General features: G+C 39.6%; 1 protein-coding gene across 2 annotated transcripts in view; it reads right to left on the bottom strand.

Annotated features, from left to right (window-relative positions):
• IMPG2 (interphotoreceptor matrix proteoglycan 2) overlaps positions 1 to 24,990 on the bottom strand; it is a gene marked incomplete at its 5' end in the record, with an annotated part of 68,490 nt that overhangs the window by 4,091 nt on the left and 39,409 nt on the right. For both annotated transcript variants that reach the window (XM_082625714.1, XM_082625715.1), the window contains 5 exons: positions 4,793 to 5,012; positions 5,625 to 6,928; positions 8,282 to 8,585; positions 17,992 to 18,077; positions 20,016 to 20,260. In XM_082625714.1, the coding sequence (XP_082481840.1) occupies positions 4,793 to 5,012; positions 5,625 to 6,928; positions 8,282 to 8,585; positions 17,992 to 18,077; positions 20,016 to 20,260 (2,159 nt within the window). The remainder of the gene's footprint in view (positions 1 to 4,792; positions 5,013 to 5,624; positions 6,929 to 8,281; positions 8,586 to 17,991; positions 18,078 to 20,015; positions 20,261 to 24,990) is intronic.

The following is a 24,990-nucleotide window of genomic DNA, read 5'->3' as shown; positions in this document are numbered from 1 at the left end:
CAAAGTACCGTGAACATCCAATCCCCTTCCTGAATCACTGAAATACAACACCACCATCCACACCACAAAAAATTTCTGATTCATCCTTGATTGATGAGCTTTTGTCAAATTTCTCTGAAACTCAGAGCCAAACCATAAAACCCAATGACCTGGTGAGCCTCTACCTGTTTTACGTAGGAAGCATGTAGAAGCTTTAAAATCCATGTAATTGTAGATCTAAATTAAACAGTTTTCATGTACCATTCATTTCCACCAACCCTATCCTTCTGTCATCCTCCTCCATGCTGCACATGATGCTACATGCCCCACTCCCAGCCCACCCCACTGAGAACATGGATGGAGAGACAGTATCCAGAGAAGAACTGGTGGAAGCCTCAAGGATGGGTATAGCCCAATAAGAGCAGCCTAAGAACACTGGAGATTAGCAAAAGCTAATGTCAGAAAAACAAATCAGCCCTGCACCTCTTCATCAGGCCACCCCCAACAGTATTTTAGCTTCAGTAATTTCATTTTTCATTGATGGGATGAGAGAAAGTGACATTTTTTTAAATTAATTAAGACACAAACCAGTCAAAAATGATAAAAGACATTGACCATGGATGGGCCTTCCATCCTACCATGGTTCCACTGTATGTTCTTCACTGGTGAATGACAATCTCTGAATTGCAAATGGTGACAAAGATACCACAAATAGAGGAAATAACTGTAAATGACCCATAAAATCATCTGTATGAAAAAGCATAAGAATTAGCCAGAAGACAAAGGGGAGGTTAAAAAACAAAGAGCATAGTCTCTTAGTTTCCAGATAAATTAATATTGCTCTCAGAGTCAATGATTTCCTTGCTACTGTGAAAATTAAAGACGTTTTGCACAAATCTGTGGCCTTGCAGTTTGTAGGATCTCTGCAGCTGATCTTTCTTAGCCCTATGTGAGAATGGGGAGAGATACTGGGTTGAATAGTATCCCCCCAAAATTCATGTCCACCCGGAACCTCAGAATATGACTTTCTTCGGAAATAGGGTCTTTGTAAATGTAGTCAAGTTAAGATGAGGCCATACTGGATTAGGTTACTGCTAGTCCAATACCTGGTGTCCTTATAAGAAGAGGGAAATCTGGACACAGAGACACAGACACACAGTGAAGAAGGCCGTATAAAGACAGAAGCAGAGATTGGAGTGATGCATCTATAAGCCAAGGAGTGTCAAGGATTGCTGGTGAACACCAGAAGCTAGGAAGAGGCAAGATAGGATTCTTTCCTAGAGCTTTCAGAGGGAACACGTCTCTGCCAACACTTTGATTTGGATTTCTAGCCTCCAGAACTATGAGAGAATAAATTTCTGTTGTTAGAAGCCACCCAGTTTGTGGTCCTTTGTTATAGCAGCCCTAGGAAACTAATACAGGAGACCAATAATAAGATGCTCATATAACAAGAAGAGCACACAAATGTGCTGACAGATGGCAGTTTCTACAAGGGAACTACACAGCAGGATTCGACTGTGTAGTTCCTAAGTCTTCACATCCTTACCCTGGTATTCATTCTGTGACTTTTTAATCAGAAAATAATCTAATCCTGGCCCAGCAGTGAGGTATAGAAGTGTATATAGGGGGTGGGAAGGATGATATTGCACAGTCCCCCTTTGTTGATGGAAATTCAAGAATTTCTGAAACACTACATGTTAAAACAAATTAAGCAAGAGACAAGTCAATCTTATCTTTAGCCAACCTTCAGATAAAATAATAGTTTAATCTGAAGGCTTTTAACTAAAAATATACAAGAAATAGGAAAATTCTATTAAAAATTCTAAAACTTTGTGACCATTCCATGGGTGTGGGTGAGTGTCTAGGGAAAGGAAAAACAGAATCCATAAGAGGAAAAAGATACATGTTGCTCCCTTTTGATTCCAGATCAAGGAGAGAGGCCAAGACCAATATTTTAATCATGTGAATAAAAGACTGGAGTTTTAAAGTCGATTTAAAGTTTTAAAGTCTTTTGTGCAGGTTAAAGGTGGAGGCCCAGAATAGATAGCTCTTTGTTTGGAAGAGTACTTTAATGACTTTATGGGAAAACAAAGGTAGACTTGGAGCTAATCTTGGGATGGGAGACAGGGATCTAAACTGTAGAATGAATTACACTCTGGTTTTCCAGGGACAGGCTAAGAGAAGGATTGATGGGTCCCGGAGAATGAGAGTAGAGGAAATGTGAAGAAGGTCTGGAAATACAGCCAGAGTGGCCAGAGTAACATGGTAGCTGACTTAGTCCTGGAGAAAAAACTGGCCATTAAAAGACACCTTTGAAAGGGTGGCTGAGAAATTTTTGGATATTTACGCCTAACAGTAATATTTTTAACCCATCTCCTGTGCTACAATAAAAATTCCTCCATCACCCTCATATCATCAACAAATATCTGATGGAATCAACTGCCTTGTGTTAGAGGTACTTTGGGAAAGTAAAAACATGGGACCATGATCTGTGTTGGATTAACATAAAGAACAACCACAAGGGTCAAGACAAATGTGAGACTGGAAATCCAGCAGAAGGAAATCAGAGCTGGAGATGATTAAGAGACAGTTAAGTTCCCTGATAATTCCTAGAGATATTAGGGGTTGAGGGCCATGGATGCAGGTTTAACACAGCACACGGGAGGGACTAATGTAAATTCATTTGAATATTAAGGAAAAAGGTGACCCTATAAACCTGGATGATTTGGCATACAGCTGACATGTGAGTTACATACAAAACTGAGGTAAATGCACTTATTTATGTACTTCCCTTTAAAAAGAAGTGGGTAGACTTTTGCAAAAGTTTTATAATCATCACTGCTTGCATTTGTATGGCTAGTCAAATGTTTTTATACATGCTATTTGTTTAATCCTTAGAATAGCCCCATGAAATACACAGGCCAGGTAACATTATCCCCATTTGCTATATGAGGGAGTAAGGCTCAGAGATAAAACAGCTCATCTAGGATCACACAAATGATAAATGGCAGAGCAGAGGCAAGGAACCAGGCCTTCCAAATTACAATTAATTGCTTCTTCCACTACACCACATGGCAAAGAATGTGCAAATGTCCTTAAAGAACTCAAGTGGCAAGAGATTTGGCTATAGGGGGATTAGCTAAATCATTTTCCTCACTTTCAGTGAATAACAGTCCTTCAAGGATTTCAAAGGAAGGAATGTTTGCTTCTTTCCCGGTTAAAGAATAGGGCTGACTTCCAAACCAGTTTGAGAGTGAAAAGCACTGGAGAAATACAAACCCAGACATTCCACCTTACTCCTACTCAAAATCACTGTCCTCCGGTATATAGAAGGTAAAAAAGAACAAAGGTTTGAGGATCCAGCAGTACCCTCTGCATCCAAGTCTTCCAAACAAAAACAATGGTTCATTTCACTCATTCACAGTATTTTTGAGTATCTTCTACATGCAAGACACTGTGCGAGGTTTTGGCTACCAAGTGGTTAATAAAACAGACAAAGTCTCAGTCCTTGTGGATAGTTCAACTGGGCAAAATAGCTATTTAGCAAGTATGTGCATAAGTTACCATGACTACAATAGTTATAAACTCTACAGAGGGAAAAGAACCAACCTAGATTATGGGTGAATCAGTGAAAGTCCTGAGGAAGAGTCATTTGAACTGAGGCATAAAGGGTAAGCAGAAGTCAGCCAAGAGGGGAAAGAGATTCAGGCAAAGAAGACAGTATGCGTAAAAGGCTTCAAGTCAAGAAAAGTTTTGGAAATCTAAGGAACCCAAAATGAGCTAGTTTGACTAGAACATAGTGAGGAAAGAAGTTAGTTTCATTGGACGATACTGGGGAAGAAGATAGGGACCAGGCCTGTGGCTACTGAACCAGGCAGCCATTGAAAGTATTTCAAGCAGAAAAGTGAAATAATCTGATTATTTAGAAAGAGCACTCTGGCTACTGTCTGGAGAATGAATGGGAGGGTATGGGAGTGAGAGAAAAAGAGAGGTAGTGGAGAAACTGGTCCAAATGAGAGATGATGATGGCTTGGCCTAAAGTAGGGTAAGTGAAGACAGAGAAAAACACATAGATATATATACACATATATTTAGAATTCAGAATCAATGTAAGTTTGGTGAGTGACTGAAAGTTAGGGGTGATGGAAACTGAGATATCAGAATGACTTTCCAGGTTTCTGGCTTCAGTAGCTGAGTGGATACAGCTTGCATTTATCAAGATAGTAAAGCTGAGAAAGGTAGATTTAGTTGGAAGTTACGGAGATATGGAAAACAAGGGCTCAGTCTTAGCCTAAGGGCTTAGTCTAAGCTTGATATACATAGAATATATCCAAGTTGAGATAATCAAGTACATAGTTACATATTGATTCTGGAGCTCAGAATATAAGTCTGATCTGCATATAAAAATGTGGAGAGTTATTGACATTTATATTAGGCTTACAATAATGGAAATTGATGAAACAACGTAGGAAAAGAACATAGAAGGCAAGAAAGGCCAAAGCTATTGGGCTTGGCAGCATAGAGATGTAATAAGAACAGATCCATGGATAAGTAAAATAGAGAGCCAGATACAGCAGGTGGAAAAGGAAATGGGAGGTAAACATGTAAAGACAAGTGTGGACAATCCTTTTGAAAAGAGAATGATATTGACATCCTTGGAAGAGATATTTTACTAATTATCAGGAAAATTTGTCAGACATAGTACTCTTTTACCTATAAGTATTGAATTCATCTTGACTCAGTGTAGAAGAAAATACACAAGAATAATAACTAGGTTCCACTAAGAGACCACCATAGTATTTAATATCATTACCTGATTCCACATCGAGGGAGTATTTATCAATAGCCAAGTTCATGGTTTGGTAAGCAGTGGTGCAAAAGTCTTCCAGAATCACGTATACAGCATTGGTGACATTAGGAGGGACAGACTTGGCGAACTTCATTCGGCTGTTCACCACAATACTGCCATTTCTGAAGTTCAGGATTTCTAAATTCTGGAACCCTGTGAGATTTGACTGGAGATAGGGAACCAGCTACAATACACAAAAATTGGTCAGTTTATTGACAAAGTTTTGCATTTTGTTCAATACATACTGAAAACAAAGATGAACCCCTCCACTTTTCCAAATTCTATTCTATTTACGTTATTTAAACTGTTCATCAACAGAAGTATGAATTGTGAATTATTTGTGAGTCATGAGGTTTCAGTGTTATTTAGGAACCCCATGGAACTCACAGACAGTTTTAGACATCAGAGAGTTTATTCTCTCTGTTTCACTAAAGGATCGTGACAGTGAAGGCATTACAGGTACCCACAAAGCACTGGTCTCACAATAAAATGTGAATATAAATCTTAAACTTGTATCAGTCCCAGAAATTATAGAATACAATATCCAGTATCTAAGTTACAATATCCAAGAATACAATATCCAAGTGTGGCTCATACCATTTTGTGTTTTCTTGTATCCACCTGTCTCATTATTTTCCTATGAACCCTAGGCCATTACAGTATTTGTAGATGATAGGAAATGAAAATCCATAGCAGACCACACTTTTCTTGGCTCAGATCTTATGCTCTGGGGGGAAAGAGGGGTGGTTCATACACAATTATTCACTAATGCCTGTATTTCATTTCTTATGCTTACCAGTTCTAAGAATCTTTGCTCCAGGGCTTTATACTCCAGAGAGTTTTTATTAAACAGATCTTCTGAAAACATCATGTTAGTCACTCTGAGGCTGAAGAAAACCACCAAAGCTCCTGCGGCTTGGGTATGACTCAAGTCATCACTTTTTGTTGGCTGAGCCACAATAGCCATCTCTGTGGAGTGAATACTTGTAGCCATTTCCACATAACCACCAACCTTGCCATTTTCCTCTGGGATTAGCTCAGGATGATAGTAATCTGTGCCTATCTGGTCCAATTCTAATGAAATATCCTGTACGCCCATAACGACTTCATCTTCCAGCAGGGTGGAACTTGTGGTTGAAGGCAATTTGGTAGACTGTGTCATGGAAGCTTTCAACCAGAGCTTGTCAGTACTCTGTGGTGTACTTGCCAATGTGTCTCTGGGCAGTTTCCCTAGGGAAGAAGTTCTTACCCAAACTACATCTGATTCTGGCAATATGGTCCACAAAGTTTGCACATCTGGCTTCACTACTGCAATCTTGCTGTCAAACCATTCACGGCTGGATGATTCTGTAGTTTGTTCCATATCCTCCTTTAGAAAGGGTTCTTCTTGAACTGGTTTATCAGTAGAAGCAGAGATTGCTGCAGGTGTCAGTAGAGGAGGTGATTTGGTAATTGAATAATAGTCAATGTCAGGTACTTCTGATGTGTGCTTGGATAGAACTGGAGATGCAGATTGAGTTGTGGTCTCTGCAAAGATGGACACAGTAGGTCCACCAAGGGTCTCATCCTCTGCAAAGTTTCTGGATCTATCAAAATGCCCATATGTTGAATGCTCAGTCCTTTGATCTATGGAATCTATTCTGTCATCTATAACTAGTTTCTCATCTATATCCTCAGTTGGCAAAAGTAAATCCTCTGAATCCTCAACTTCAAGCCATGACTTGGACAGTGGTTCAGTGCTCTTCTCTAATGAAGTCTTGCTCCATGGCCAAGTAATCAGACCTACCTTTTGCCCAGACCCTGAACCTAAACCACTCTCAAATATGAACCCTTTCTCCATAGATGTGTCTGGCATCCAAGTGTTCACTTCTAATTGGCCTTTGACTTTGGAGGCCAAAGAGTCCATGCCAAAAGGTGTAGTTACTTCTTTAGCAAGAATATCGAATGTGACAGAGGAGACTGGATATGATGAAGATGTCAGAGACACCCCAGAGTCTTCCACGGATGGTATTATTTCTTTTGGCACAGGACGACTAAATGGGCTTGAAGGCAGTGGATCAATAGAAAGAAAATCTTCTGACCCTTTAACTTTAGTTAATCCTAAAAATAGAGTTTTCCATTAATTAATCTATATAGATGCCAAAATATATTCCCAGTCCTCCTAATAAAACCAGCTACCCATTTTTCCCCATTAGATTACTACAGACAGTTGCTGACTTTTACTTTGCCAAATCCAGCAAACAACAAGAAGATATGATTATGTTTTTGTGATATGGTACAGTCACTCATGATTATAACCCCCTTAACTGAGGATAACAAGACAACAGGTACTGAAAAAATTCATCTTCAAACACGTACTTTTTTTTACTCCCTGAAAATAAAGAACTGCTGGTAGCCATACTGACAACAAAGAGTGAATCTAGTAAAAACTTAGGAAGAAAATTCCCTAGGAAAATCCCCAAGGAATTCCCATCTCCTTGTTATGTTTATTTTTTTTATTTTTGGCCTCGCCATGCAGCTTGTGGGATCTCAGTTCCCCGACCAGGGACTGAACTCGGGCCACAGCAGTGGAAGTGCTGAGTCATAACCACTAGGCCACCAGGGAACTCCCCCTTGTTATGTTTATTATCCATCAGCCTTCAGGTTCACCCAATGTTCAAAATCCTAGACTCATTACTTATATCTTTGTTCATCTTCCTCTTTCACATATACTCCATCCCTGAGTTACATCCCACAACAGCTAAATCAGCTTCTTGACTTTCATTTCTTTTTTTTTTTCTTTTTTTTTTTTTTTTTGCAGTACACGGGACTCTCACTGTTGTGGCCTCTCCCGTTGCGGAGCACAGGCTCCGGACACACAGGCTCAGCGGCCATGGCTCACGGGCCCAGCCGCTCCGCGGCATGTGGGATCTTCCCCAACCGGGGCACGAACCCATGTCCCCTGCATCGGCAGGCGGACTCTCAACCACTGTGCCACCAGGGAAGCCCTTGACTTTCATTTCTTAATCTCTGCTGTAGCTGCCCTAGTTCAGGTTTTCCCCTTCTCAAGTCTGATGAAAGCTAAAAATCTCTACTGGCCCCCAATTAATCCTATTTAAAGATACTGGAATAATCTTCTTTGAGGCTGTTTGTTTACCACTCAAATATTCAAGTAAGTAGAGTAGTTCTTAAATAGTAATATAATTAAATTATAAATTCTTTAACAGGACCTGCAAAATATCTATTAGGTGATCCCATCCCAGTCCACAAGTTCATTTCTAATTATTTACCTATTTGGACTCTCCCTTCCAACCAATTAAAGCTGATTGTTCCCTTTCTCACGCAACTTTCCCAAGACATTTCCTCCTAATGAATGCTGCCATGCTTTTCTCCTAACCCTAGTCTCTCACTCTCTTCAAAACCTTTGTCATCTGATACAATAAAGAAGTACAAAAAGTCATTAGAATTCCTTACCATCTTCTAATGAGTGAGACCCAGAAGTCCTTTCTTCAGAAGCCACAGGCAAGCCAGTCTGAAGCACTGCTGGGGTGACAGAATGAAGAGTCAAGCTGCTAACCTCTAAAACCTCTGGGGGAGAACTGAGGCTCACCTTCGAGGGAAAGGCTAATTTGGGTGCAGACACTAAATCACCCAAAGGGCTTTCTGACCAGAGTTCCCTGCCAGTGGTTGAAGGAGGACCAGAGCTGAAATCAAGTGGTGAAATACTGCTCATGGTGAATTCATCTGCTGAGGGCCATTCAGCTTGAGGGGTATTATCCTGGAGGGGCAAAAAGAGGCTAAATCATATCATAGATAAAAGAAACACATAAAAATAATTTCAAATACCATCTATCTATCTACATTCCTGGATTTTCTAGGGACAAAAAGGCAATGTAATATTGGGGGAGGGAAGGGGAGTATAGGCTCTAGAATCAAACAGATCCATAATTAAATCCTAATTCAACCACCTACTGGTTGGAAAATCTAGAGAAAAATCATGTATCGCTTGAATCTCACCTGGAAAGTGGGAATAGATGAGATAATATATTTAAAAGATCCCAAACAAAGTGAGTTTGTGAGAGAAAATATTGTTTGCCTTGCTTTAGATGGCTCCTTTCCCTCTGTCTTATTAGCTTAAATACTTTAAATACATAGATGTTACTAACACCTGTAATTTGTTGTCAAAGACCTAAGCACGTTGCCCACAGAAGAAAGAACAATCAGTAATTTTATTCATCATTCTGAAAGGTATTAAATTAAGGTCTTTTATTTTGATAAGAAATTAAACACAGCAAAATGTGGTCTCTTACCTCGAGCAAATAGGAACATCTGTGAATTGGTATCACACTTACAAAATAAAATTTTCTCTTTCCAGTGACTTTTTACTAACGTAGTACTAATCGTATCTTAAAGTTTAGCTTCAGGAATAGAAAAGTAGACACAAACACAACCATTGAACATAGTAATTATTTAATCCTGTGAAGGTTAGTCCATGTAAAAAAGTTTAATGATGTTAATAGGTAAAACAGCCATAACACTGGATAGGAGTTTATATATTCCAACCTATGCTGAATAACAAAAAATAAGAAGTGTCATATGCATAGAAGGAATTCACAAAATATTTCCTAGATAAAAAATGAAAAAGGAAAATAGAAAATATCAATCATTCTCTACTCTAAATAGCATTAAAATCACATGCAAGGACTTCTCTGGTGGCGCAGTGGTTAAGAACGCACCTGCCAATGCAGGCGACACAGGTTCGAGCCCTGGTCCGGGAAGATCCTACATGCCACGGAGCAACTAAGCCCGTGCACCACAACTACTGAGCCTGCACTCTATAGCCCGCGAACCACAACTACTGAGCCCACGTGCTGCAACTACTGAAGCCCATGCGCCTAGAGCCTGTGCTCTGCAACAACAGAAGCCGCCACAATGAGAAGCCCACGTGCCACAACGAAGAGTAGCCCCCGCTCGCCACAACTAGAGAAAGCCCACGTACAGCAACGAAGACCCAACGCAGCCAAAAAAAAAAAAAAAAGTAAATAAATAAATTTTTTTTAAAAATCACATGTAAGCTTTTTAAAGACACCAATGCCCACGCCCCACACCTCAGAGATTCTAACTTAACTGGTCTGAGGGTAGGACCTAGACATGGTACTTTTAAAAGCTCCTCAGTAGAAGATGCAGCTTGATCATGTGTTGGTTGTATTATTCCAGCCTGGGTTTCTAAAATACTTCTTTAGTTGTTAAATCATTATATTTCTCATCAACTGGAACCTTTAAGAAATTTTCCACAAGCATAAACCTGCCTGAAGACTAGAATTCATGGAATAGCTATAAACAAAATGAAGCCCATGAAAACTAAGAAACTCTGAATAGAATCCTCTCCCTGCTCTTCCAGGAGATTCCTGCCAAGGGTAGTGAATTTCCACTGGCATATACTCTCAAGCCTAATGAGATTTTTAAACAAAAGCACACAATTTTAAGGTGGCTACCTACACTTCAGTCCACGGCCAGGAACTAAACAACCTACTAGCCTACGGAGGGACTCAACCCACTGTCATGACCTAATTAGTCTTTTATGCTTTGCCTACACACTTCCCCTTGTCTCTCCATCAAGGGTCCATGTGAGGAAGCCTTAGACAGCACACTCTCCCAGTCACAAGGGAGGGAACATGAGGCAAGAAATCACTGAGCATGACCCAATTTATCCCCTCTTCTAGTGACAAATGCATAGTAGACCACTGCATATATATGGAGATACTCTCAGTTTCATCTACTATTTCTAAACTAAAAGCACTAAGTCAAGTAACTAATTTTCTTTTGTGGAAAACTCAGTGACACCAACACTTCCTACCTTGTTCATGCTCTTTTAATTAGGTCCTATTTTAAGTGGGCCATCCTGCTGGCTATTTTCATCTGCCACCACCCTAGCTCTTTCTCTTCCCTGATAATTTCATCACCCTGTTCCCTTACCAGCTGTCTTCTGTCTGAGTTTACACTTTTAGAAGCAGAAGATCAAAGGACAGGAAGAGTGAGAGGTTCGGGTATTTCTTCCCAGTTCCCTCCAAGCCTCAATACTGCGGACATAGCTGCGTCCCTCTACCATTGCAACTTCAGCTCTCACTGGGCTCTGGTAACTGCATTTCCTCCCCTTGCCCTATAATCCAATGGATGGGAATGGCTTCTCTCTGTTATTAGTCTCATCATACTTCAAGATCCCTTTTTCACTCCCTTAACCCCTTAACAGAACAGGTGGTTCCGTCACTATTGAAACCCTGGCCGTGCCATGTTTTGTAGTGCAATGTATTTTTAAAATCCATAAAAGTTTGAATCACTTCTGTCAAAAGATGATTACATAATTTGTAATGAAATACAAATAGCCAGAAAAGAAGAATGAGAATCAATTAAAGTAACAACATGAACCAAAAATGGTATCATTCTGCTAAATTTGATTAGAAATAAAGAATCTAGAAAGTTAAGAGGGAAGTGATGAAAAGTGGATGGCACAATACTAGTGAATATTTTTGCCAGTGTGACTTTGATCAAAAAATGGAATAGAGGAAGACATATCTGAGCATTAGACTAGAGTCTGTGACTGGAGTCTGAGGAAATGAAATATATAGAGAAAGTAGAGAAAGGCAAGATATACGTCAAAGAAAGAGGAAGACCATCCTCAAAAGACTGGATGTAACTGCAAATCATCTATTAAAAAAAAGAGAACCATTTCAGGATAAGAAATTACCTCTTGGGAATTCTCTCGTCAGAAGTGAACATGAGGATATCAAGACTTGATTCATGAGTAAGGCCAAAAAGATGATCTAATCAGGGGAAAGATTTCTGGCATTTTTCTAGTAAATTTTAATATTTTAAGAGTACATCATCACAAGGAGCGAACTTAACCTTATATAACTCTATGTAGTGAAGGCAGCTTGCAATCACTGACCTGCATACACAGTGCTCCTATATAACCCAGCACAAAATAGACACACAAAGTTGCCTTACATTTCTGACTAGAGGGTCTAAAACTTTCTGGGTCCTCAAGAATGGGCCAGAGTGATGTCAGCTGAGTAAGACATCCCCCACTCGTATTCCCCCTTCAACAGTAACAATTTGGCATCCTCCATGGACAAAAGTGCCTTTGTGGGAGCTGTGGGATCCAGCATCATACACCAAGGGACCCAGAAGGAGTCTAGCCCACTCATGCACTAGGTAAGAAGCATACAGACCTCAGTCCTGGCTGTGGACCCTGAGGTGGCCCGTGAACTGGCTCCAGCCCCTCTTGGACACAGTCTGGGAGCCCCTGGAGAACAATGACTTAGACAGTCACCCATGAATGACACAGCCTTTGTGGAAGTCAAGGAGTCCAACAGAGAATCTCCAAACACACCACTTGAGCAAAAAAGTCCAACTTTAGACACATTGGCGAGTGTAAGAGGAACAGTTTCCCTTTACCCACCTCATCCCTCCCTAAGGCAGCACAGCTCAGGGCCAAGAGAAACCCTCTCTGAACATGATTTCTGCACAGCAGAAAGGGAGAGCATGTGAGTGAGTCTCTGGCCTCCCCAGCTGTGCAGGACCTTGCTAAAGAGGTCTGTTTCTCTCTCACTCTATCCAGAGAACTGAGTTGTAAGCTGCATGACCAGGGGATGGCAAGTGGCTGAAAGAACAGCGGCCAGGACTCTGAACATATCACAGGGATGCAGATCCTACTAACTGCATGACTGACTCCACCAGGAGGCCTGACCACGAGTTGCCAAGACACCTTGCCCATGGATCCCCCTCAACTGGCCCATGGGCACCTCACCCCCACAGGCACCTCCTCCACCCCACGGCCAGCTCCTCGTGTGCACTCCCCATGGCAGGGAGAGCGAACTTTGGCAGACAGCTAGGGAGCAGGCCCAAAAAGCCAGCCTGAATCTATCTATAGGCCAGGGAGAGACGACAAAGTTAAGCTGTTGCACTTCCTTTAGGAAAGCTGTCAGTACTTAGCCTAGTGCACCGCAGGATCAAGAGAAGGCATACAAGCTTAAGAATTCTGCCACAACAGGCAGCAAGAAGTGTGGAGAAGGTGTATCCATAGGAGGTCTGAGAAAAACAGAAAGAAAATATTCAAATGGCCAATAGCTACATGAAAAGATATTCAACATCAGGGAAATGCAAATCAAAACCACAGTGAAATATCACCTCACACCTGTTAGGATGGCTATTGTCAAAAAGACAAAAGTGCTGGCAACGTTGTGTGGAAAAAAAAATTTTCCTCATAAAATTAAAAAAAAAAAATTAAAAATAGAACTACCATGTTATCCAGCAATCCCACTTCTGGGTATATGGCTAAAGGAAATTAAATCAGTGTGTCAAAGAGATATCTATAGTATTCCCATGTTCACTGCAGCATTAGTCACAATAGTTAAGATATGGAAACAACCCAAGTGTCCATCGATGGATGAATGGATAAAGAAGATGTGTTACATATATACAATGGAATATTATTCAGCCATGAAAGAGAAGGAAATCCTGCCATTTGTGACAACATGGATGGACCTTGAGGGCATTATGTTAAGTGAAATAAGTCAGAAGAATACTGTATGATATCACTTATATGTAGAATCTGAGAAAGCCAAACTCATAAAAACAACTGTAGAATGGTGTTTTCCAGACTTTGGGGGTGGGGAGATGGAGAGATGTTAGTTAAAGAGTACAAACTTGCAGTTATAAGCTGAATGAGTTCTGGGTAGCTAATGTACAACGTGGTGGCTATAGTTAACAGTACTGTGTTATAAACTTGAAATTTGTCTAAAGAGTAAATCTTAAATGTTCTAACCGCCAAAAAAAAAAAAAGGTAATTATGTGAAGTTACGGAGGTGTTAACTAACTCGATAGTGATAAGTACTTCACAATATATGTGTATCAAATCATCATACTACACACCTTAAATTTATACAGTGTTGGATGTCAATTATATCTCAATAAAGCTAGGGGAAATAAAAAGAATTGACCAGATGGAGAGAGCAACAGCTCAATTCCAGATAAATGAAAAGACAACAAACTGAGGTCCAGAATGTAGAAGTAAAACAAATAGAAGCTTTTGTTTTGCCAAAGGCTCAGTGCTTTATAAGGCCATCCTTTGGTTTATAAAAATCTTATGTTAGGAAGTGGGGCTGAGCATGCACAAATGTTTGAATGTAACAAAACTATCAAATTTTATAACTAGAAAGACTCTTAAGAATCATTTAGTCCAAACTTGCCTATTAAAAATAAGGAACTGAGGTTCATATAAGTGAAATGTCCACAGTCGCAAAAAATAGAGAAAAAAAAGTCAGAACCAGATTCTAAGTTTCTAGATAGAGTTCGTCCCCGTGCTTCACTCACTATACCAGACTGTTCATTGAGGAATACATACAAGTGTATAAACCCAGAGGGCAAAAGGATTTCCAGAGGAGAAACCGGAGCTAGCAGACTTGGCAGTCTATTCTCATTCAGGTTAGCAGATATGTACAAATCTAAAAGACCCAGGTGAACACAAAGGAGAGAAAGGAGGAAAAACCATTTTCTAATATTTAAACATCTGCTATGTTGAATATGGAGGCTGTTTGTATATGAGGAAAAGTTTCTTTCTTTCTCATTTTTTTTCTATTATCTAAAACTATATATGTATTCAGTGAACAGTAAGAAGGCCATTTACTCAATACTCAATACTAAGTTCTGTCCCTCAAAAATGTTGGTATGATGATGAGAGTCATATCATACCAGGGAATTCACTTGTTTTCCTCTGAATTACTTAAAACCACTTATAGAGATGTGTTAAAGCCACCTGTGCTTCCAGCTGAGTCAGGCATATTTACATCCTTGTAAATTCTAAGTGTGCATTTTTTCGAAATTCTAAGAGAGATGGCTAAGCTCTTCGACCTATACTTAAGAAACCAAGTTTTATCAGACAGAGCCTATGATCTGACACACATTAGGAAAGCAGCTGAATCCTCAATGAAAAAGAAATCCTCAAGTAATATACATGATTTCGATATACCTATAAACTCCTTTTCAGTTCATAAAAGTTAAAATACACAATATCTTTAATAAAAATTAAGCCACAAGTAAACAACATAAAATGTGAAAGTAAACAATTTGACTTTTTAAATAAAGAAGGAAGACCATCTATTCCAGACAAGTACCCAGTAAAAAAGAAAGGGCAGGGCAATGAAGCTCTCTCATATATTTTGAAAGATGAACACATACATGCCAGGAATAGCACTTTATTTATTTTTATATGAATAGATGTTCCCATAGTAACAAATTCAACTCATGAATTCTTCTTTTAGTTCAATGTAGTATATTAACAGGTTCAATATTATATTGGCCAGTTTCACTTCTGCTAAGGCCAATTGAAAAGTTTGCTAAGTGCTATAGGAAGCATACTGTGCAACAAGTGATTTTCCAAACCAGGAGGCCAAAAGGTGTCAAATTCAATATCCCAACATTCTTACCTCTAAAATAATTTCTAAAAATAAAATCTGATTAAAAAAAATCTCATTTCTATTAAAGAATAGAGAGTGAGGAGTGGGAGAAGGGCGAGAAGAGAGAGAAGGGGGAGGAAAAGGAGGAGGGGGAGAAAGGGGAGGAGGGAATGGGGAGGAGGAAGGGAGGAGGAGGGGGAGGAGGAGAAGCAATAATCAGCCACCTCTAATTAATCATTCTTTTCTTTCATGTTTTTTTTATCACCCACTAACATTGCAATGCCTCCTCAAATTGAAAAACTAAGGAGTTGGCTTAAATGCAAATAGAACCACAGAAGAGGCAACATAAATGAACAAATGAGTCCAGGTAGTCAGTGTTTGCCATAATTAAAGGGGTAGCTTCTTTCAGCCAAGCTCTAGCCACTTTCTGCAACGGGAAATGTAAACCTAATGATATCAGATCTTCCGGTTTTCAAAAGAAGTTGGAAATCTGCATTTTTATGCAAAATCTCCTTACTTTTAAATAGTGGCTTTTAAAAAATTTTGGGGGCTTCCCTGGTGGCGCAGTGGTTAAGAATCTGCCTGCCAATGCAGGGGACATTGGTTCGGGCCCTGGTCTGGGAAGATCCCACATGCCACAGAGCAACTAAGCCCATGTGCCACAACTACTGAGCCTGTGCTTTAGAGCCCATGTGCTGCAACTACAGAAGCCCGTGAGCCACAACTACTGAAGCCCACGTGCCTAGAGCCCGTGCTCCACAACAAGAGAAGCCACCACAATGAGAAGCCCACGCACTGCAACAAAGAGTAGCCCCCGCTCGCCGCAACTAGAGAAAGCCTTTGGGCAGCAACGAAGACCCAACGCAGCCAAAAATAAATAAATAAACTTATAAAAATTAAAAAAAAAAAATTGGCCCCAAAGCACATGCCTATAGCTGGATCCAGTCAGCTGGTCGCCAGTTTGCAACCCCTGGCTTATGCAGAAATTCCTGTCTTTACATCGTTCTAAGATATCATCACAGATCTGTAGATACAGAAGCCCTGAGTAGAATGGGATTAGAAGGAACGGAAAGTGTCATGTTTGCAGTGGATCACCACTCCCTGCCACCACACCTTGGATGAACTCCTATGACAGCACTACTTTATTTTTGTAGAAGTCTGTCTACAACCACCAGACTGGAAACTTCTTGTAGGCAAGGCCACACCTTATTCATCTTAGTTTCCCCAGCACTTGGCACATGAAAAGCACAAAATAAATATACTTGAATTAATAAGTGAATGAATAAACAAACACCAAATGAATGTAATCTCTGATGTCAATCCCCCTCTAACCTTTTTTCTCCAACATGGAACTTGGCGAAAAAGAGTATTTCCAGTGACTCCACATTTCAAAACTGAGTTGCTCTATACCTGAGCAGAAGTAATGGCTGTATATATTGGTTAAGCCAATTTGGGGCAGACTTTCTAAATTTCAATTGCTGGATTAAAGCCAGGAAACAAGTATTTGAAATTAATTAACATTAATTTCTTCTTTGCCATATGAGACAGAAAAGAAGTCTCAAGAGGGTAGAAGGAGCAGGGAATGAAGAAGAAGGGAGTCTCCATTCTGTGACTATGTGATAATAAAAGATCGTGTAGTCGTGTTGTAGACAGCTTAGTCTCTATAGGTGTTGTGGTTGTTGTTTTACCTGCACTTGAGGAAGCCACTTTCTTTTCTACTGGATGCCTCCCTGTAGATGACATGGCAAGTGGAGGTTTGAAGGGGGCAGAAGAGTGTCCAGGGGAGTTAGGTGGTAAGAACAAAAGGGAAAATTCATTCCATGCTGTTTCTGCGCAAATGGGAATGCTTTCTGCCCAAGTTAAAAAGAGGTCTGATTGGAAGGTGGGGGTGGGATAGATTGGGGTTGACATATATACACTACTATGTATAAAATAGATAACTAATGAGAACAGACTGTATAGCACAGGAAACTCTACTCACTGCTCTGTGGTGACCTAAATGGGAAGGAAATCCAAGGAAGAGAGGATATACGTATACGTGTGGCTGATTCACTTTGCTGTACAGCAGAAACTAACACAACATTGTAAAGCAACTATACACCAATTTAAAAAAAAAGAAATTCTACAACTTCAAAGTGCAATTTAAAAAAGCACACATGTAAGGATAAATAACATTAGAAATAAATGGACTTAAATATGAAAAAAAAAATGCAGGCCTGATATACCATCCCTGTCAACTAGCCAATATTTCTACTCTGCCTTCTCTCCTTTCCATACACACACTGTTCAATATGCTTTGGAGTCTAAACTTTTTCTTCAATACAATCCTTGGAACAAAAATGTATACTCTGTATCTATGTACATCAAATTTATAATCTTGGCTATAAAAACTATTTCTGGGTAACTTTTAGAGAACAACTCAGTGGGCACTTATAGCTTAATTATCACCAAGCAAGTATGAACCATAAATAAGCTTTCTACCATGTGTGGACTCTGGCACTGCCAAATGTGTGGACTTCATTTAACCACTGCGGAAGGCTTAAATTATCTGAACCAATACTTGGGTCCCATGAGCTGACAACTATGAATAATGTCCCAAGGATGATGTAAGAGAATATGTGTAATAGGAACAGCTTGGGAAAGTCATGATGCCAAAGTAAGCAGGTAAGTGTACAAAGAAGAAAAGCTTGAGGGCCAGGTTCTAGGAGTAAAACACAGAAACATACTTACCAGAATAGATGGTAAGGTTTCCTGAAGACTTGAACTTTGGGTGTTCCAAACTTGGTCTTCACCTTGGGGAAGTAAAACTCCTCTCACTGAAGAAAGAGTAACATTAAAGAACATTTTTAGTTGAGACACAATTGTATTTGAGGTCCAGGGACAACTAAAAACCAAGTTTTTCCTTTTTATAGCTTACATTTGGGCAGAACAGATGGGGAGTTGCTTAGAAAATGCTTGATACTTTATTCAAATATTTTACTTATATTAGCACAATCTGTCTAAATTATAAGACTCCAACATAAAATAAATATTCTCCCCATCATTACATTTAGGACACTCCTATATTATTTTCTTTCCTTTCTCAAGCAATTTTTTTACTCTTTTCAAGATTCCTATGAAGTAGTTGCTCTAAAACTGATTTTTTTTCATTTTAATAAGAAAGTTGAACTGAAATTCCAACTCATTTAGTTGATGCTAAAAATGGAGAAAATTATGCAAAACTATTTCCTTTTCTGCAGAAAGTGCCTTTGAAAAATGGGGTAAGACACCAGAGAATTTATCACTATACCAATACTAAGCCATAAAGTTAACAGAGTAGATTGTATAATTTAATTCAATAAGATTTACTGAATCCTTGCTAGTTACCATGGACTTTGATGAGATTGAGGCTATAAACATTAATAAAGCCAAGTTTCTTTTGTAGAAGTGTTCCCTATGTCACAGATAAATACATATAATAAAACAATATGAGGGGGCTTCCCTGGTGGCGCAGTGGTTGAGAGTCTGCCTGCCAGTGCGGGGGGCACGGGTTCGTGCCCCGGTCTGGGAGGATCCCGCGTGCCGTGGAGCGGCTGGGCCCGTGGGCCATGGCCGTTGGGCCTGCGCATCCGGAGCCTGTGCTCCGCAGTGGGAGAGGCCACAGCGGTGAAAGGCCCGCGTGCCGCAAAAAAAACAAAACAAAACAAAACAAAAAAACAATATGAGGGGGCTTCCCTGGTGGCACAGTGGTTGAGAGTCTGCCTGCCGATGCAGGGGACATGGGTTCGTGCCCCAGTCCGGGAAGATCCCACATGCCGCGGAGCGGCTGGGCCCGTGGGCCATGGCCGCTGAGCCTGCGCGTCCGGAGCCTGAGCTCCGCAACGGGAGAGGCCACAACAGTGAGAGGCCTGCGTACCGCAAAAAAAAAAAAACAATATGAGGGACATTTATATAATGTATGTGAACACAGACAAAAAAGAAAATGATTTTGCCTGGAGGAGAGAAGGAATCAATAAAAGCTAAAAAGAAAGGACTGTCAGAAAGGTGATCTGGTGCATACACCAAAAATAGAAGCAGAATCTCTCTTTATTCACCTGTTCACTGACATAAAGGGATCAAACAGAAGTCAAAGACCCTATTTTTGGAAAATATAAGTATTTTCCAAAATTCTTTTTCAACTGTGTATTCAGTTATCTTGTCTTCTATGGAAAACAAGTAGCATGAGATCACAGATGAACATATCTTTTAAGGTGATTGAGTCACCTAGAAAGCTGCAGCCATTCAGAACTCTGAAGCTGGCATAACAAAGAGAAATGGATCTTAGGAATAAAATTCTGAGCAATTGAAATGTACGTCTACTGAAAGGTCAAAGCACCTGAATTAGTTTGTACTGGATATCCTAAAGCTTTTGTTAAACTTGCTTGGAAATTCTGAGAGAACTGACCTCTTTTTTAGGACACCTTCTAGAAAGTAGCTTTACCCCAGGCTCCACATAAAAGGGAGACCTCACTACGTTGTTTATGGAGTGAGTTTCCTAAACAACCTCATTTTGCCTATGGCTTATCTTAATCCTCATGCCATTCTTCCACCAGAAACCCCTGATTGATCTACCCAAATTATCTGCATGGCTAAAGCGCCATTCATATCAGGATGGCTTCTGTCTCATGTAGTCTAGAGAGTGCCAGAACCATATATATTTTTGGAAATTAGTTTTCCCAGAATATACTGGAAAAGAAACTAAAACTGTACAAGGACTTAATGGTTATCCAACTTACCATCAATAAGCTGAAGGGAGTCAGGATCCAGATTCAAAGAGGAGGTCCCCAGCAAAAAATTCTGGTGCAGTGTCTCAGCAATATAATCTCTGAAGTTACTAATTGTATAAACAGCAGTGGGCTTATCATCCAATTCCACAAGACCATGGTTCTCCACCTTGTTGGAGTGAAGGCTAATTAGGTCCCAGGTGGTATTGCTGATGGCATCACCATTGAAGGTAACTGCGTAGTGAACATCTATGCCACTATGGATGAAAAGAGAAACAAATTAGGTCCCGCCAAGGAAACACAAAGAAAGGAGCTTTGAACCCACCAAGAACAAACATTAGACCTAGAGAGAGAGTCTCAAAAAGCATGGATTCCACCACCATTCTCTGAAGACTCTGGGCAACCTTTAGCCATCCCCTTCTTCCCAGAGAACAGAGGGTTATAGATCTAAGAACATGGAAAGGGGTCTAAGGAGGCCACAGAGTCAACCCTGCACAATACCTGAGCATATTCTTCCCCCATGTTCTCACCCCTTCAAAGCCAACTGCTTCTTTTCCCTATCAGCCTGCTTCCTTCTTTCCCTATTAGCCTTTTTCCTACCTGATTTAAAAAAACAAAATAAAATAAAACCCTCTAACTCTACTCAACAATGGGAAATCCCTGCATATCTCTTTATTACTGTTGCTGGATGAATTATGTACTCCACAATGGGGAGTGAAGCAATGAAGAAGCTTAATCACTATGAACTAAAACATAGTTGCCTATTGTGAAAGGAAAATATGAAATATTTGGAGATACAGCAAATTGATGACGTTTTTTAAAATATCATGCTAGAATATTTTCTAATATGACAGTTATCTAAGTCTCTCAGGAGACATACTTTTGTTTTATAGCACAGACAATTTACAGTCCTATAAAGTTTAATAGTGAATTGTAAAAAAAACTACTAAAATGTGATGGGATTTTTGGCCTGATAGGAACGATAACTCCAAAGTTTATGATTTTTACTAACCTGTAGGGCATTTAGCAATGTTGTATCTAACTTAACAATCCTTTCCCAATTAACTACATATACTTCTTTCAAATGCTCTAGAAACTAGCTCTCATTTTTCTGCTGGTTCCCTCCTTAATGTGCTGAATAAAAGTTTGACAAGTACTAAGAAATAACTTTGTCTGGGAATGGGGGCCTTTTCACTATCTTTCCACAAGCAAACAAAAAGAAGATTTCTTGGAATAAAGGATAAAGTGAAAATAATTAGTAGGAGATGATATGTCATTTGACATTTTCTTAAATAGTCATTTTGAAGAAACATCAGAATATAAAATTTTTAAGCCAATAGAATTACTCCTTCTAGACACTCAGATTTATCTAACAGCTAAAAACTAACACTTTTGTAAGTGCTTACAATGTGATAGGTATTTCACAGGCTTTAATCTCACTTAATATTCATAATAACCTTATGAAGGTTTTATTACTGTCAGATTATTATTAAGAAACCGAGCTTTAAAGAAGTTAAAAGACTTGCCTAAAATTTCACCATATATAAGGGATAGATAGAGTCAAGATTCAAACACAGATCTGCCTGACTCCAGCACCTGTATTCTGAACTACTTTGCTACACTCTCAGTAACTTTAATTAAACTATTACCAGAAAAAAGTCATTATGAGAATGGCTTTGCTCTACTCATCATTCTGGCTTCCAGCCAGTCTATGAGACACAGCCATCAGAGGCAGTACCCAGCAAGCCACACCAAGATCCCTCCAGAGGAAAGGAGAATACCACCCTCCCAAAGATAAACCACTGAAGGCAGATGTGCAATGGAAATAATCTGCCACCTTCAGACATTCTATAGGAGCAAAATGATGCCCAAAACAAAGCACTCAAATAAATTAAGCACTTCCTCCTCTGAGCTCACTTATATATTCCTTGATTATAGCTTTTGCTGTTTTGTAAAAAGATTCTGTTTATAGTGACTGCCTTGCAGTCTCTCCTTGAGTTTCTATCTCCAATGTTTGGCTTGGTACCTGGCATTAAGTGCCTATCAAATTAACAGAAATCTATACCTGCCTGAATATAAAGAGAAAACTGCAGCCTAATTAAGGTATTCATATATCTCAAAAAACAAGTGTCAGGATAATGAGAAGTGTCTCATAGAGTCTAGAAAAAGGGTTAGTCAACTAATTTATGCTACCATTAGTGAAAAGTTTCTGATCAGTGTATTGTGGCTTCTTTGTAACACAGATCCCTAGATTGGAGACAGCTACAACAGGCTAGCATGACTTTGATACTGGCCATTAGGATCACCCAATTTCCTTTCTCTGATCTCAAGCTTGCAAAAGGAACTTTTGATTATAATTCCCTACAGATTGTCCTATGGGGAAAGAATGCATGAGCTAAGCCAATGCAATAATTAGTCAGTTGGCAGATATATTTCTTGCTTTAAATAGATCAATCTGCATTGTATTTTGTGCTTTGGTAAGCATAAATTGGTCTCAGGAGACCTCTCCTTCCTGGGAACACTGGCAGTTCTGGTCTTGTCCAGGGCCTACAGGGGAAGCCATGAAGGTGTTACCCCTCACCTGCCACAGAAGCAGCCAGGCATGATACGATGTTCCTGTCCCGCTCTAAGGTCAGTAAGGTTTTCCTCCCAGATCTGATAAGCTACCACTTCCAACAGGGTGGTTTAGGGAGCTTTAAAGTGGTAATTGAGCATTTTGACACCCCTATGCCCTACTAAGTGGTGAGACATCTGCTTGTCATCTGTAAATTCCCTCAAACCCTTAATTTTTCATATCACAATATGTTGATTCATGAGTAATTCCTGATCTCCTTTTGTAAAGAAATAAATTCAGTAAAACATGCTAAAATAACCAAATGATGGCCCCAATGTGAAATAAAATAGTATTAGGGACACTTACTGGTCAGAACTTACTACACCACATGTGTCCCAAGCATTTAGGACACAATGCCTGGCTCATAGCAGTTCACTAAATACTTTTGAAAATAATGAAAAAACAAGCAGTCAATTTTATTCAGTAATGCAGGCAGATAAGACCACTGAATTTGTGCCACTTAAATGACAGTATGTGATACTCCTGACTTAATCTGAAGGGTTTTTAAGTCTCTAAATATGAAAGAGTAATTTTTCACCCTAAAGAGCACACGTATTATCCTCATACATTTGTGTCTTCTGGGTAATGATTTTAGGGACACTGCTTCACAGCCAGAACCCAACTCTGTGAGGATGTGCATGCTCTTTCCAAGCTCTGTGGGATGGACCATGCCTACATCTCCAGAAAGGTGAGCTTCTCCTTGGGATCTATGCCCAACCTATTAACATGTTAATATGGCTCTAAGACTCTAAGGCTCTAAGGAAGCAGTGATAAGGGAAAAAAATGGAGAAGAAGAAAAGGCTATGCCAGTTAGCACTTGAGCTACAAAGAAAATCAGACAAGGCTACAAAGAAAATCAGACAAGGAGAGTCAAGCCTTTACTGAGAGCCTACCATGTGCTTTGCGTGACTTTTAAATAGCATAGGGAGAAGACCAAGAGAAATGTTCCTGGATCAAGAAATCTGTGCAAATCAGGCAGTCTGGGTTAGATCACTAGCCTTACTCTTTACTGGCAAAATATAATTTGTCTCCCAATGTTTCCCTTGGACTTCTAAAAATAACACTTCTAATATCATCTACCTTGACTAGTAAGGATAAATTCTTTAAAGAAGATAAAATGCCTCACAGAGATACCGCAATTTATTACCAAGTTTTTGTCCTGGAAAGAGAACTCAAAGTAATGCTTGAGGTATCAGAAAACCATCTATTCTCAGATCCCAGAACTTCAGCATGACCCAGAACAGACTTAGTTCTGGCATGGTAAATGGAATAGAGAGACATCTCAGGATGAGGAACAGAATAAAAGACAGCCAAGAGAAAAAGAAAGTACATAAGACGCAGAATGCACACTGGTGACAAAACAGTATCTGACTGAAGAAAGCTATGCTGGCTCTCTGCACTCAGCAACTCCAACTCCAACTCCTTTTTTCTTCTAAACTGAAACAACTGCTATGTAGAGGAAAGTTTCTCTGTCTGACTGCTATTTCCAGAGACATCAATCATGTGGAGGTCAAATTTACCCTTATTCCTCATCTCTAACGCCCTGATTGGCTGTTTGACGTGAACAGGTTTTAAATAGAAAAAATAATGATATCACATCTCATGACAACTGATCAAACTAAAGATATTTCAGAGAAACTCAGACATCCCTTCTTCTCTCATACTTCTATTAGGAAGAAGGTGCATACTTACAAGGCCTGGAGTTGAATTTTTGAAGTGTGTATACCAGGCAGATATTTTGTTGATTCACTTCAAATGGGTCCTACTAACTTAAAATCATGTGTGCATCTTGAAAGAGGTACAAAGCAAATAGAAAATTTCATGTGTATATAAATACTTATGGAGAGAGAAAGGGGTGTTACATATTATATAAATAGACTATTTCTGCGCCACACATTCATTCACACACAGCTCAAAATAAAAGTACACCAGAAAGTTATGAATAAACTCCACCAACTGGTTAATATCTGACAATACTGAACAATTTTGGAAACTGTACTTAGGTTAACAATTCTATCATAAAATCTAATGGTTTCATATTGAATTGTTGTCTCTGTCCCGATAGAGAACTTAGCACTCAGCAACTGAATACCATTCTTTGATCACAGGATTAACATCAGAATTCGGGTTGTTTTAACATTCTAATCTCCCCAAGAGGGCAGCAATTAAACAATCTTTTGGTTGAATATTGACCATCAACACATATACCTATAATATAAACATACAGAGCAGTCTGCATATACTAAGAGTAGAGAAACCCAAATCCTGATTACTTTGGGCAAAATATCTGATACCCTCTAGTCATATAAGTTACGGCAAATCAGTTTGCCTCTCTAAGGCAAAATTTCCTCACCTCCAAAAGGAGAATGAATA

The sequence above is a fragment of the Mesoplodon mirus genome (assembly GCF_964341445.2).
Source record: "Mesoplodon mirus genome assembly, chromosome: 6".
In the NCBI taxonomy this organism is placed as follows: Eukaryota; Metazoa; Chordata; class Mammalia; order Artiodactyla; family Ziphiidae; genus Mesoplodon; species Mesoplodon mirus.
The sequence above is the reverse complement of the archived record's forward strand: the minus strand, read 5'-3'. Positions and strand labels throughout refer to the sequence as shown.